At 40.2% G+C, this 15,517-nt stretch overlaps 1 protein-coding gene across 6 annotated transcripts in view; it reads right to left on the minus strand.

The window, feature by feature from the left end:
• Positions 1–24: 24 nt before the first annotated feature.
• The window catches only part of srrm3 (serine/arginine repetitive matrix 3), a 57,131-nt gene continuing 41,638 nt past the window's right edge, over positions 25–15,517 (minus strand). For 2 of the 6 annotated variants that reach the window (XM_086012762.1, XM_086012758.1), the window contains 5 exons: positions 15,082–15,247; positions 7,656–7,924; positions 6,829–7,074; positions 6,620–6,751; positions 3,810–4,465 (listed from right to left, as the gene is read on the minus strand). In XM_086012762.1, coding sequence (XP_085868888.1) covers positions 4,210–4,465; positions 6,620–6,751; positions 6,829–7,074; positions 7,656–7,924; positions 15,082–15,247 — 1,069 coding nt within the window. In that variant the 3' untranslated portion in view covers positions 3,810–4,209. Of the gene's footprint in view, positions 130–3,809; positions 5,646–6,619; positions 6,752–6,828; positions 7,075–7,655; positions 7,925–15,081; positions 15,248–15,517 lie in introns of those variants that run through there. The other 4 variants (XM_086012760.1, XM_086012759.1, XM_086012761.1 and 1 more) reach the window with 4 other exon arrangements.

Genomic DNA, 15,517 nt, shown 5'->3' on the forward strand with positions numbered 1-15,517 from the left:
CGGCGGGAAAGCCCTCCCCGAATGACAGCTGACCATTGCGCTGCTCGACCGCCCTCCCTAACACACTGACACCCGGTCCTCGACTTCTGTGGCGGCTCAAAGAGACGGACGGAAGAATCCAGAAGGCTGCTGGGAAGTCAGACAGGCATTAGATTACATTTCAGAACATCATGAAAGAGATGTGATTATAAACAGTTACAAGCTAAAGGGGACATATTATGGAAAACTGGCCTTGTAACGGCGTGCCAGCACACCAAGCGTGAAATTAAACAACCCAGGGAATCTTTTATTTGCCCACTGTGAACCGGCGTCGCATCGAGGTTCATCTTTCGCACCTCTACTACGTTACACATTTTTAAGTCAGCACTTTTTTTATATTATACAGGCACATTCAAATCGAGTTATGCAGCAATATCCCGGGCAGGTCTGTTGCATAGTTAAGAGCAAGAGGCAGAGAAGGTCCCCTCCTAAGCTGCAGTAATAGTCCTTGTACCACAGAGTACTCGTGAGTAATGCTGTAGTCTTTGTGTGTATCGTTGTTCCATGCGGGTTAAAGTAGCAGTTGTCGGAAGACTCATAATTAGGTTTAAAGTTACCTATAGCCCATCTATGGCGTTTTGCATCATATGATAGCATTAAGCTAGCAGACTGTTAAAACATTAAAAAAAAAAAAACGTCTGAAAGTGTTTCTGTGAGCGAGCCATTCTCAATTTTGACATCAATTCACATAAGTGCAACATAGTTTTCTGACAATGACTTGACAGCTAGGCTGAGTGAAAATCCAGCGCCACTTTCAAGCGACTGCCGACACTCAAACCCCATTCTAACACGATTATGTCAAAGCCAAAATGTAAATTTTAAACTAAGGCCAAACAAAATCTGCGCTCGGACGCTGACCGACAAGATTTAAAATCCTTTTTTCCCCCTTATAAGAAATACTATTGATCCATTCCAGGGAAGTACTGTTACCATCAAAATGATTATCAAGCATACATGTGTTCATGTAACATGTCAACATTCTCCACTGAATCGCTGTTGTTAATGTGCGCAAAACTATCTGCTGACAGGAAAAAAAAAAAAAACAACAACAAACAAACAGGGTTTGTTTTACCTATTTGTTTCAATTTATTGTCAGGAATATGGACTTGTACACTACAAAGGACCCAAAGGATCAAAAGGGGCAGTGCTATATTTGAAATAAATTCCGGACGGGCTTTATTATTCTGAGGTTTTACAAGGAATGCAACAAAGTGCAAACGACATAAGACATGATAACGCGGTAGGAAGACTTTCTGGTGTATTCTGTAAATTAACATGGCCCAGGCAGGACAGATACTGGCAACGTCTCTGCTCAGCAAAAATATTGGGACACTTGATAGGACATGACAATTAATGGAAATGTGGAATACGGTTCAACTGTTCGGCCGCTTCCACTCTTGATCGACAAAAATAATTTCCAAAATGTTCAATAGGGTTGAAATCTGGGCATTTAGGAGATTAACTTCAAAACAACTGTTCTCAAAGTACTTTAGTATTTTTGGGGAAGTATAAACCTGTCCAAATTGGTCAAATGTGGGATTAAAAAGGAAGTCAACCCAAACATTTTTTTCAACAATATGTTCACAGCAGGCCCACTAGTTGAAACACGGCATTCTGGTTAATTTTGCGTTTGTGGAATATAAATTAAGCAGCAAAATCCACTCGTTTTTAGCCATCTCTGGCGGCGGCCGTTTTGTCTCTTGTCGACTGAAAATGACATCACAACTGCTCACAACGACCAATCAGGGCTCACATTCAGAAAACACCAATTAGGGCTCACATTCAGAAAACAGGTCAGCCGTGATTGGTCGTTGTGAGCGGTTGTGCTGTCATTTTCAGTCGACAGGAGACAAAATGGCCGCCCCCGGTAACGGCTTAAAAACAAGTGAATTTTGCTGCTTAACTTATATTCCACAAACGCAAAATTAATCAGAATGCCGCGTTTCAACTTGCGGGCTTACTGGGGGGGCCCATCCCAATATTTTTGTGCACACACAGTGGAAGGAGACTTTGTTCGTCTTGTATTGGACCACTCCCCGAAATAATGACATGTCGATTCCATTGACGAGTGAACAACCTCCATCAGACGCACGAGGCTTATGTGGAAGTCTTCCACACAACCAACACGGATGCATACAGTCCATTTTCACATAAGAATACAACTGCTGCAATGTTATCTTCCAAGCACGAGTCGGCCAGCGTTGCGGCCCGCGGCCTAGTGCTAAAAACGGCTCCAATAACTTTAAATAATAAATAGTCCAATAAATAAATCAGTGTCAATAAATACATACATAAATAAATAAATAAATAAATACATTAAATAGATTCATAAAACATGTGCATGGAAAGTTTTGCAGTAAGATTTCCTGTACATTGTCAGGGCAGCCTCAGTCGTAATCGCGTCAAAAACGTTGTACACTCATACCGATAATTGGGCCAAAATGGAGATTTTTTTTTTTTGCGACGGATGTCTCGGAAAGATTATCCGGAGTGATTATCTTGTAGTTTTAGTGTCATTGCGTTTTTCCCACCCTATCTGCTCAGACAACCCGTTGCGACTGACAATTTCAAATGTTACACCTTAAAGTTAGTTGTGTTAAGATGTTAAAAATCGGTATGTGTGTACCCCGCTTTGCACACGGCACACACACACACACACACGCACAGCTACACATGAATTCAGAATCAGCATACGCATCACAGTCAATTGGATAGGGCCGACTTGAGTAATAATAAATAGTACTTTTCATTTCATTTGCTTGTGATTGGGCGGCCGGCTAGCATACCCTTAGAGTAGCATCCTAAAAGCTTAGTTAGCGCCACGTAGCCCGACAAAAGGGACACTTGCTTTTCCGATTCGCCATGCTATACTGTGTCACCTCCACTCTTGCAACTTAATGGAGTATACAGTGCATAGTTTACAAAGCCAGAGGAGATTTTTACACACAAACATATACAATGTGACTTTGAAGCATTAAAAAAAAAAAAAAAAAAAGTTCTTTTGTTCCCTTTTGTTCTTTTTTTTCATTGATCTTGCTGCTCTCGAGGAGTGAACGTTTTTGGGAGAGCGGGGGAAGTAAATCGCGGCTTTTTTTGCTTTTTTGTATCGTGTGTGGTATACTCGGCAGCTCTTCTTTATGTATACATATAGTACATACACATATATATATATATATACATATATATATATATATATATATATATATATATATATATATGAAAGTACCCATTTACTTTGGATTTTGGTCACTTTGTGGAAGAAGTGAAAGACCGTGGCAACGAATAGCAAGATTTGATCCAAGGGCTCTGCCAAATCACATATTTGACATGTGTGGAATCCTTTTTGGGGAAATATCTTACCCTCTCAGAGTTTTTGTGGATTTGCCTTTAAACACCATAACAAAGGGTTTGAAGTTACAAACAGAAGTATTGCTATACACGCTGCTAGTATGTGTTGCTGCTCCATGTGCGTGAAAGTAGCAGTTGCTCGAAGGTTTATAATTACTAAGACGTCTGTTAATTTTTGTTAGCCCGTCTATGGCAGTTCACATAATGCATTAGCACTAAGCTAACAGACTTTTGTTGGACGAAATTAGTAGCTTTGGTCGGACAATTTGGTATTTAATTTAAGAGTGACAAATAGCTTGAAAAAATAGCTCTTATTTGAAAAACAGCAAGCGAGCCATCTTTTCATTTCCTCGAATTGATGTAACATAAAATAATCTCCCATTTCTTCAACGTGAGAGCAGGCGCTAAGAAATACTTTGAAATGGCTGTTTTGTTTTGTCCAAAGCATGCGGGAGTGGCTATATAACTATAAAACATTTTTAATATGGTTTCTATAGCGGAGATTCTCATCACCGCGGGTTACAGTCTGTAATTCTGAAACAGTAAATGCATTATTTCCTAAGCCCCTTAAATTAACGCCGAACTTCAATTACATGCTGCAGGTTTGATTTTCAAAACCGTTGCGGTGTTGTGTAAAGACAAATCCAACTGACTGACATTGTCCAAATACTTACCAATCGCAGAGTGCCGTTTTATCACATCATAGAAACAGACTCTGTAATAGAGAGATAATAGTCTATCGGGTAAAACGGATTTGGACCCTGGTCCGGAAAACTTCCCAAACCCAATTGCATCTTCCTCCCACTGGTTGCGGGGTTACCCTCAGAAGCCGGGACTGTCGTAGCTGCTGTGGCTGGAGTAACTGCGGTGACTGCGGGAGCGACTTCGACTTCGGCTCCAGCTGCGACTGCGGCTCCAGCTGCGACTGCGGCTTCGACTCCTGCTCCTGCTGCGGCTCCTGCTGCGACTGTAGCTGCTGTAGCTGCGACTGCGGCTGCGGCTGGAGCGCGAGGGGCTGCTGTCGTAGCTCGATGACGACGGGCTCGGGCGGTAGTACGGGATCGGACGTTTCCGAGCACTGGCGAGGGGGACCGGAAAGTGGATGTCAAAATCATCTTTGAATCATAATCATTTGTCTGATGATAATTGGTCAAGCAAATCACTGTTAGATGGTCGTGACCAGGACAGGAGCCATAAGAGAGCAGCTATGTGGGTTAAAAAAAAAAAAAAAAGCTGTGAACACACATTACACTCATATAAGAGAAAAGCATGTTGTTAGTTTCCTTGTTAATAGCCACTCTGGAAGTACTTCCGAAAGTAATTATCACCCAAAAGTAGGGATGCAACGATTAATCGAAAATCGATTTAAAATCGATTGGCCCGATTAATCGAAAAAGGCTTGATTAAATTCTAGGAAATGATGTCTTGAAGCGTTTTTTCTTTCCAGATGCATAGCGCATTTTGAATGTATAGATCAAATTGCAGAACCAGACTAGTGCACAGAGACAAGCATGGAAGCAATTTTTTTTTTTAAATCGAATCGAATGAAAAATCGGGAACTGAAAATCGAATCGAATCAGGGCTTGAGTGAATCGTTACATCCCTACCCAAAAGAACGTGTCATTGGACGCAAACACCAGTAGACATCAACACTCAACAACAGTGTGGTTAGTACAGTGGTGTGTGGGTATTTTAATACCATGAAATTGTGCTAGTTTATTCCCAACAGTTTCTTCATTTTGTCGCGGTTTCTCGTGGCTGCACCGTATGTGGACGGCTCGGCAGTGCCACGTGGTGACGTGACAGTGGTGGTATAAAGAAGTGGATTAAGTTGCTGAAGTCACCACTGAAGGCCCAGGCACCAAATGCACAGCCCGCCACTTAGTTAGTAGAACGCTATCAAGGTATTGCTACTAATACAGCGGTTGCAAATCAGTTTGTGTCCTCGAGCCAGTGCGTCATGGCGACGCACAAGCAAGAGCAGGAAAGAACCTTGATAGCGTTTGCAATTGCGTTATATTAGTGAGTGGGCAGAGTTTTTAGAGTTGCTGTGAATTTGAGGAAGGATGCGGAGGAGGAGAGAGGGAAAAAAAAAAAAAAACCCAGGAGGAAGCCAGGTTTACTCTGGGAGTGTTTTACTGCTCAGTCAAGCTTCAGGAGTCAGACTAGCAGGGTCCAACTGCACGGCAACAGTTACCACGGCAACTGGCCTGCAGCTCAGGCGCATCTCGTTGTCTTGGCATCAGAACCTTTAAGAGCTGGAGTGAAAGATGACAGCAGATTTCACCTTTTTACATTCATTGACATCCGTCCACTTACATCAAGAGGTGACGATTCGTAATTATATATTAACAATAAAGTGCATTTAACTCTGCTGTTACGTTGTGGGTCAGTTTGACCCATTCAGAAAATCCAGGTGAAAAAAAAGTATAAACAAAGTCATTTCAATATTGTTCTTCAGCAAGTGAAATGTATGCTCGATTTAATTCAGGTCGGGGGATTGACCTGGGTGTTGCATAACATTCCACTTCTTCGCCTTCATGGTGTTTTTCGGGTCATTGTCCATCTGCACTGTCACGCGCCGACCAAGGAGTTCTGAATCACTCGGCCGAGTGTGAGCAGATATCGTCGGAAACGCTTCAGAATTCACCCTGCCGCTTCTGTCAGCAGTCACGTCAATAATGAACACAAGGCAAGCAGTCCCATTGGCCGCCATACATGACCATCTGGCCAAAGGTGGACTACACTCTGGACTGTCCGGGGGCGGAGCCATGGGTGTGCACAGCCTTACCCAAATTGAGGTCGACTGCCCACATAGTGAGATTCATGAAAAAATATACTTTTAAATTTTGGGTAAATTATGATGAAATTATTTTTAAATTTGTCTTTCGCTATGTTTTTTTATTTTATTTTATTAATTAATATTATTAATTAATTATTAATAATGCTAAAATTGTGGTTGTCTAAGGAAATCCGAACTTCATATTATTCAGATTGTCATTTCATTTGAGTATACGATGTGCCGGGACAGGAGGATTGTGCTCTGTGCGAGAAATATTCAGGCCCACCCGTGATTTTTTCCAGGCCCACCCATTAGCCACGTTCTGGCTCCGCCCCTGGTCACTGTTCACCAGTCAGTCAGTCAGTCAGGAAATTGTACCACTACACCATCAGTGATGGATTAAGACTCCCAACAGTCAAATCTTGCTTTCAAATAAGACTTAGTAACTACCTGGTAATCCTGCGAGCCTCCATGAAACTGGGCGAATCTCTCCTCCGTTTGCGAATGGGCGAGTAACTGCGAGAGCGGCGGCGGGCCCGGCTGTCGGCGTCGCTGTCGCAGCGGTTCGGGCTGTCCCTCTCTCTGCGCAACACGGAGCCCGGTCAGCGCCGCGAGAGGTGGCGAAAAAGTGAACCGAGCGAGAGCGAGCGCGTACTCGCCTGGAGGTGTTCTGTCTGTTGTGAGGTGACTTGGTCTTGCTGAGGCCTCGGTCCCGGTGGGCACACGATGAGTGTTCGCTGCTCCACGAGCTGCTGCGATGTCTCAGGTTCGGTTTGCCCCGCGACACCTCTTTCTTTCTGCCCGACGTGTGAGAGTGGCGGCCCGGCGAGGCCGACGGGCTGCGGTTGTGTGCCTGACCCCGACCGGAGCGGTGGCGGCGCTTGGACGAATGGCCGCTTTTTGTCCTGAGCAAGGAAGGCAAAAGTATCACACACGGTATGACGTTGGCTGCAATTCTCCACGGCGCCAGTTGGCGGACGTCCTACGTTACTTTTCTCTCACCAATCACGGCTGACTTGTTTTCTGAATCTGAGCCGTGATTGGTGGTTGCGAGCAGTTGTGATGTCATTTTCAGTCGACGGAAGACAAAATGGCCGCCTCCGGAGATGGCTAATAACGAGTGCATTAACGCTTATTGCACAAACGCAAGATTTATAAGAATGCCCTGTTTCAACTAGTGGGCTTGCATAGAACATATTCTTGAAAAAAAAAAATGTTTGCGTTGACTTCCGCTTTAAAGCTGTTAAATTATGCGTATAATATCTAATTGTGCACAGAGATGCTAGCATTATAGGTTCTATTTTCATGAAAGCCATAAACTCTAAAAGGCATAACTGCACAGAGGTGGGTTGGACCCGATGTTGGTCATTTCCGCTCACTAAGCAGCTGACTTCAATCCTGCTCACTCAAATCGACTCCTCTCACTCGTCGCTCACTGACGGAGCACAGACAACTGTTTTATATTTTTTTAAAAAGTTCTTCTTACTTTCTCTGATGGCGGCTGCTCCTCCCCCTGTGAGCGTGGTTGCGGTGGGAACGCGCCGAGTCGCTGCTGTGAGCAGGTGAGTGGCAGCTCTTATTCCGCCCCCGCTGACTCGCTCTCCTCCCTGACGTGTTGACGCTGTCCACACTTCCGGCTTCACCTGTGGTGCACATCTGCACCGCTTGGCTCCTGCCGGGGGCGCTGTGGAGCTTCGGCTCTTTCGGCAAAGCGGATTGGTTGCTCTTCGAGCCAGTTGCCAGTATCCGCGGCTTCTGTAAAGTTAATGATGACCAACAAAAGACAAAAAAAAAAAAAAAAAAAAAGGAGGAAAAAAAGGACAAAGGAGCGTTAGAATGCTTTTTATGTTTTTATCTTACTGAGTGCTACGGTGTACCAAACGAAGGTAACATCAGAAAGAAAAAAAAAAGGTCTAAGTTTTCTCCATATGGCTTATAGATAGATAGTCCTCTATGGTGCAGCGCATGCAATACTCGGCATGCAAAACCATAATGAGTTGAAGAAATCAGAACCGCAAAAACAAACTAGGAGAAGGAAGAGAGGGAGAAATATCAAAAAAAAAAAAAAAAAAAAAGTGAACCAAATAATAGAGCAGAGGCAGAAAGAAAAGAGCTACAGATAGTGTAGAGAGAGAAAAAAAAAAGAGGACTTTCTTTATATTTTAAACTCATGATGTCAAAGAAATGAAAGTAAACAGAAAGAGAAGACAACTGGACGGAACATCACAGAAATGGAGGGAACAAAATAAAGATCACAATTATTCAATCAGTCGAATCAGAAACAAAAATCTGCTACTCAATTTTCTCTTTCTGGATTTTTTTTTTTTCCCCCTGAAGACAAGTGCTGACGTGAACAGCGACCCATTTTCTTTTCTTTTTTTTTTTTTTTTTTTTTTTTTTTAAATGGTTATTCTTGTTTAACTCCCTTCTGGTTAGCATCCACTTACCAATAAAGTGGTATTCCCTCCTTTAGTAGGTAAGGTATGAAGAAAAGGGAAAAGTGGGGCAACATAAGTGCATCATTAGATTCACAAAATGCAAGAGAAAAAGACACAAAACCCTTCCCTGTGAGTGACTCATGAGACAGTGCATGGCAATCAAATGGAAAAGAAGTCAAAGCAAAGAGGAAAACCACGACGGCAAGGGATCCCTCACACACGGAGAATTTCCTCAGCGCCAACCACCTCCAGGAACGTCAGCTTTCATTCACCCTTTTCCCTTCCCGAGTAATTCACTCCTTCACTCGGACACAATTTTGAGCTTTTTAATTCTGTATGTCTGTGATGATGCTCTTCTTTACGTCACTTACTCCGCGTGTAAAAGTTAGTTTTGAAGCGTCTTCAGGGAGCTTCTGTGAGACAACCAGTAAAAAGTCCATTCTGATTGAAATACCCTAGAACAAGGATGGGCAACTTAAATGATAGAGGGGGCCCATAAAACCACACACTAGATGTATGGCATAAATGTGATTTTAAATATGCACAAAATACGTGCTCTTAATATATTTCATTTTTAATCATACATTAAAGTGGAAGTCAACGCAAACATATTTTTTTTTTAAAGAAAAATGTTCCCAGCAGGCCCGTTAGTTGAAACACGGCAGTCTGATTAATTTTGCGTTTGTGCAATATAAGTTAAGTAGCAAAATGCAAATTACTTTCTGGGACCACCTCTGTCTTAAAGACCAAAAATAACAATCATATGATTGTCAAGTGTATATAAACTCACTGGACACTATAATGGGCACACGTGCACTGATGAGATCCAACACAAGAGTTCTATCAAACGAACTGGTCATACAAAGAAAATAATATTGGCACTCCGCAGAATGCATGTCCACCATGATGGGAAAAATCCGTTGGTAAACTTCAAATGTTACTGTTGTAAACCAACAATATCTGTAATCTTTCAGGTCTTACATTAAGAAAAAAAAAAAATGTAAAATGTCACAATTTCGCAATTGCATGATCTGATGGATGTGTTGGATTACTGGCCAATTTTGGTCCAATGCCAAACTCGGCGCAGTGGAACCTTGATTTGACGGATATAGAACCAACAAAGTCCGGATTTCACTAACAGAAAACAGTGTCCAGTCGACTCAAAATTCCTCTTTGAACAGTAGCTGTTAAAGTCTGTTCGCTTCAGAATTGGCCACAGGACCAGTAAATGGCGCTGTGCACAGACGGGTACAAGCCCGCTTGACTGTTTATTCATTTTTTGCTTTGAATGAATGAACTGAACTCTAATGTCAAGGTAAACGATGTACTAACTAATTAACAAAAGACAATCAAAACAAAACCTTTCATTTGGTGGATATAATAAAGCTCAGGTTTGATTGCCACTTTCTCTGACAAAACCAGTCAAAAGCAAGCATTACTGTCTTGGTAAAAACTTTTTTTTTAATTTTTTTTTTATACAGCCCTTGTATTGGATCTCATGAAATTGCGCAAGAGGAGATGATTATGTGGCTGGTCAGTTCAGCTCTGAAGTGCCTCGCAATCTGAGATGCTGCAAATGTGATCCTCCTGTTGAATAGATCCTCCCGACAGGAGCCAGCTAAGTAGTAGACTGTAATACGAAAACTCGCACCAAACGGTGACAACCGTTCAAAAATAAATAAATAAATTGCGTTAATCACAATATGTACGATTCACCTACAAACAATGCGTTCTTTCTCAAACAGAAAAAAAAAAAAAAACAACCAACAAATGTTGAGAGAGAAAATGGACCAGGGAGTTCGACCGACATACCAGTCTTGAGTGAATTTGAGGCGCAAAAAGAAAAAAAAACGACAAAAAAACCCCCAAAAAAAACAGGGCTCTTAGTACGTAACAAATCTTCAAGAGTGAAATCATAATCGATGACGTAAAACAACTTTTTTAAAGACCACTTGTAAACAACAGAGAGAGAGAGAGAAAGAGAGAAACATTGACGTCACTCAGGCTAGGGTGCTTGTCACATTCTCATCTGCATAAGGATCACGTGCGTAGGCAGAGCGTTACCTACCTTCCGTTTCAATCAGTGACACGTATGCAATATCAACAAAACAAGGAAACAAAGAAAAAAAGATAGAAGGGAATGTTCTCCGCAGCGATATGGGAAAAAGACAATGACCTCTTTTAGTATCAAAGCTACATTTTCGTCCAGAGACTAAGGAGAAATCAAACAAAACAAAAAAAATAAAAAATAAAATGAAGAGAGAAAAAAAAAAAAATCCAGACGGAAAAATAGAATGATTCTAAAAACTACATGATTTGCTTTGTCTTTTTCGCTTGAACAAATGCAGCCATATTTGTATCCAAACAGGGAGGGGGGAGAGGATAGAGGTAAGTGGAGATATACAGTAGTTTATTATCATATTAGTGGAGGAGAGAAGGAAGGTAAGGTAAGGTGCATGCAGAGCTGGCAGATGTGGAAGATGTGTGGGAAGGAAAAAAAAAAAAACAAAAAAAAAAGAAATGCAACAACAAGAGTCAGCTGTGAATCACATGACACAGATGAGGAGGCCGGACAAGAGGGAGGAAAAGTGTCACTGCTGAGATGAGCTAGCGAGAGTTGGTCCATTTGAAAGGGACCCCAGTCATATTTTGGCCTGGGCCTTTTTTTTCCACATTTACTACATCTTCTAATACCATTACTACTAAGACTACTACTACAACTATTAATACTACCACCACCACCAGAAAAGTACTACTATTTTGATGACAGCTCCTCTTTTTGGTTATGTGTGTTTATTTTATTTTTTTTAAACTATAGCAGTTAACGGCACAGTAAAGCTGTGTTTGGAATCACTCCCTTATCCGCTACGTCCTTCTATCGTGAGTTTGCTATTTTGCAGTTCTGCTCAAATGTGTAGTGAGTATAGGTTATTTCCGATATAGTGTATGTATTGAACAATGCGTCTTGAAAAGTAGCAAACAACCGATGGACACTAGAAAAGTATTACATCCGATACACAAAATTGCTGACAAAGAGCTGTGATGCGAACATATTTTTGAATAAAAGTATTGCAACACATAACACAGCTGGACATAGTGTGCTTTGTAAGAATTTTGTAATTGTTGAATTTATGATGAACTCATCTTAAAACAATGTTATTATTAGAATGATGGGTTTTTTTTCCACTTTTTTTTGTACAGACGGTCGATCACCTGACATATCTGGAACATTGTATTTTGCAACAGCAACAATGTCATTATGGCGGGGCCAAAATGGTGTCTGAAAAATATTTATTTATTTATATATATATATATATATATATATATATATATATATATATATATATATATATATATATATATATATATATATATAAAAATCCCTATACCACTATAGTGATTATAGTAAATGATTCCAAACGCAGCCTTAAAGTGAGCCAATGGTTTTAACTTAGGTGACAGCGAAACGTGATTAAAATGGCTTGGGTCCCTTTAAAATACAAAACCAATGTGATATAATAATAAAAGTGTGTGTTGACCCACAACATCTGTGGGGTCTGCGTTCTTGAGTTTACACGACTACCCCAGTTTGACACTGTCTCACTCTCATGCTTGGATGCTTTCCCGTTGGTGTGCTGCTTTTATCAGAGCTGTAAAAGTTAAGCATGACGTGTACAGGTATAACAAAATTAGTCATAGATGAAGCTATCTTTCTTTGTTTGAAAAAAAAAACATTCTACTAAGACACTCCTTATTTTTGTATTGCATTACACTTATTTTTTTGCAACATTTTGTGATATATTTATATATATCTATGTACATGTGTGTGTGTGTATATATATATATATATATATATATATATATATATATATATATATATATATATATATATATAATATATATATATATATATATATATATATATATTAAAAAAATCTATTTAAAACGTTTCCACTATTGGTGTGACTTACAACCTTACAAAACTTACAAAAGACTTACAAAAAAAAAAAATAAAACTTGAGACAACGGAAATAATGTGATTGCACAAGGATGCACACCTTCTAATAACTGGGATGTGACTTTGTTCCGAATTCAATTACATTCAAACCGAGGCTCTTACATTTAATGAAAACTATTGAAATAAAATGAATTTTTTGCAAATTAAAATAAAAAAAAATACTTTAAGAAAAATAAATCAAACTGAAACTACAGTTTCCATTTATCAAACTAATTAAAGCTAACTAATTACAGTGAAAATGTCCTTTGTTTTGCTACATTTCCTGGCTGTTGAAAAAGACTCATTGTGTGTATGGTAAAAACGTGTCTCTCATGGCTCTGTGCTCACATTGAGGTTCAGTATTTCTGTGTGTTTTGCTCAGTGTTTTGGTTCAAATGTCTTGGTGAATATTATACAGTAAATTATGTCTATGACAAAACATCCTGCTGGAGAAAATGCTTATTTTTTTAGTAATTAATTGCCAATGTTTATATGTTCATTTCTCAATCTCTGATAAAGCACAGCCCCACCCAACCCCCTTGGGAAGCATCTAGCAATGTCTTGGGATGAGACAGACCCAAACGTAGGTCAGGGGCCAAAAAAAATACAAAATGAAACTGTCTTTAAAAAAAAAAAAACAGAACATTTGCAAAACCACACAGCTGCAGCAAGTTCATTTCATCCAGGAATGCTCACACATAACCACCTGTTGGACGTTAACAACACCTAATAATGGTTGGTAAGATTCTTAAAATATACAAAGGCACTCAAAATATGTGCCTCCCAAAAGTAAAGGCTCTAAACAAAGCTTGTTTGCCATTCTCCACCCATAAGATCAGCATAGAGACAAGAGTCAGACACAGAAGATACTGCCACCTAGAGGCAACATGCACACTGACATGGAAAGGAGTCTAATCAATGAACTCCTGCTGTAGCGCCCCTGCAGGAGAGGAGGATCTATGACTGAGCAGAGCTTGTTTTTTTTTTCTTTTTTTTCACAGAAAGACAACTGGATTGACAAGAAGAAACGATTCCACATACCCAGTTAACCTACTTGGTCCAGCTCCAAAGCATTTGAGTGCTTTTTATATAAACAAGAGAGACATTGGGGAATTTATTAATTGTTAAATACCATTTAGATTGATTAAGGGGGTTACAAAAAAAAGAGAGAAGAATGAATGGTAGAAGCAGACAGAGATCAGATGAGGCCTCAGAAGACACATGCAAGAATACAAAACAGGAGGCAGCAGTGTGTTTTAAAAGACGCTCTTAAAGCGGAGAGCAACTAGCTTTGAAAAGCAAATTAGCACGCAAGTTGATAAGTGTATATTAGGAAAATGATACAGCGAACAACAGTAAGCACACATCCTAAAAAAATTTTTTTTTCGTCAGCCAGGATGAGGCAGATAAGGTCAAAAGTATATTATTGAATACATTTACTATTAAAGATAACGTGACTCAAAATTTCTGTCTGAAAAATCACAATTCAATGTTTTCCTGAAATCGTTCAGCTCTAGTGTAAAATCCCACAGTGACATACACAGGGCGTATGCTGTTGATCTTTTATGTTTTCAACAAAGTGTGTTGATTATTATTATTATTATTATTATTATTATTATTATTATTACAGTTTCAGCATACTTTAACCAGAGCGTTTTTAACTAACACTTTTTTAACGAATAAGGAATTCTCAATTTTTTTAATCCAAGAAATGTATCACTGGATCAGGTTCTTTACCGAAAGCATATTAAGACACTTTATTGCTTTGGGAAACTGCAGCGGTAAAAAAAAAAAAAAGATTCTATTTGCTAAGAGAAGGGAAAATAGCAGCTACAGGACTCTGGGTTTTTCATAAATATGAGCCTAACTGATGTCTTTTCCTTTTGCTTTGAACTTGAAAAGTTCTGTAACACCTATTTGCGTTCATTACACACATCTTTAGAGATATCTGTGTGCAGCATTTGCAGTAGTCATACCCGCTATCAACTAGCTCAACTTTTTTTTTTTTACACTCTCGTATTTATATGCCTCAGTGAGCAACAAGATAATTTGTGCCACGAGTTATTTTGCTCATTATTCTGGTATCATAGTGTTCCTAGATGGCTCGATTTTGCATGTGAGGAATGTATGCTAATTCTGTACTCAGAAGATCTATGTGGAACACACACACACACACACACACACACACACACACACACGCGCATATCCAAACACGCTTGCACGGACACACAAAGAACCTTCGTCTGTGTTGCCACCAAAACAAGAACAATGAACGAGATGGCAGAGGAGTCAAAGAAAGAAAGCCAGATACAAAGCGGCAGGTCTTCTACACATCACATAAAAGGACAATCTTAGAGCATATGTCCTGTAGCCTATGAATTACTGATGAAAACAATAAATAAAGTTTCACGTTAGAAACGGTGGGCAGGTTGGGAGAGGGGGAGGATTAAGGGAGTCGAATAGAGGAGATTACATACATCTTGCACCTTATCACCCTCTGTGTGGTTGAGTCTGCCGGCTTTGTGGCAATTGTGACTGCGCTGGGTGTGGTCTCCATTATGCCAAGCAGCGGGACTGTTGGGGCCCGGTGATAGTGAAGCACTTGCTGTTTTCTTTCCACCTTTCTTGTGCTTGGAGTTCAGTCTGGAAGGGCGGAGTCAATACATCAGGTGTTTTTTGGTACGCGGCATATTTTAACAAATTCTTTTTCTGCCTAAAAATGAATGCTGGTCACCACTGCTACAATCGGCTACATCCTTAGTTAAACGGATCATTCAATTCTACCCCTGAAATTAAGCGGAAGTCAACGCAAGCTTTTTTTTTTTTTTTTTTTTTCAAGAATATGTTCCCAGCAGGCCCACTGGTCCAAACACGGCATTCTGGTTAATTTTCCTTTTTTGGAATATAAGTTAA

Source organism: Filicampus tigris, chromosome 17 (genome assembly GCF_054856515.1).
Source record: "Filicampus tigris isolate MCC_2025a chromosome 17, RoL_Ftig_1.0, whole genome shotgun sequence".
Taxonomy (NCBI): domain Eukaryota; kingdom Metazoa; phylum Chordata; class Actinopteri; order Syngnathiformes; family Syngnathidae; genus Filicampus; species Filicampus tigris.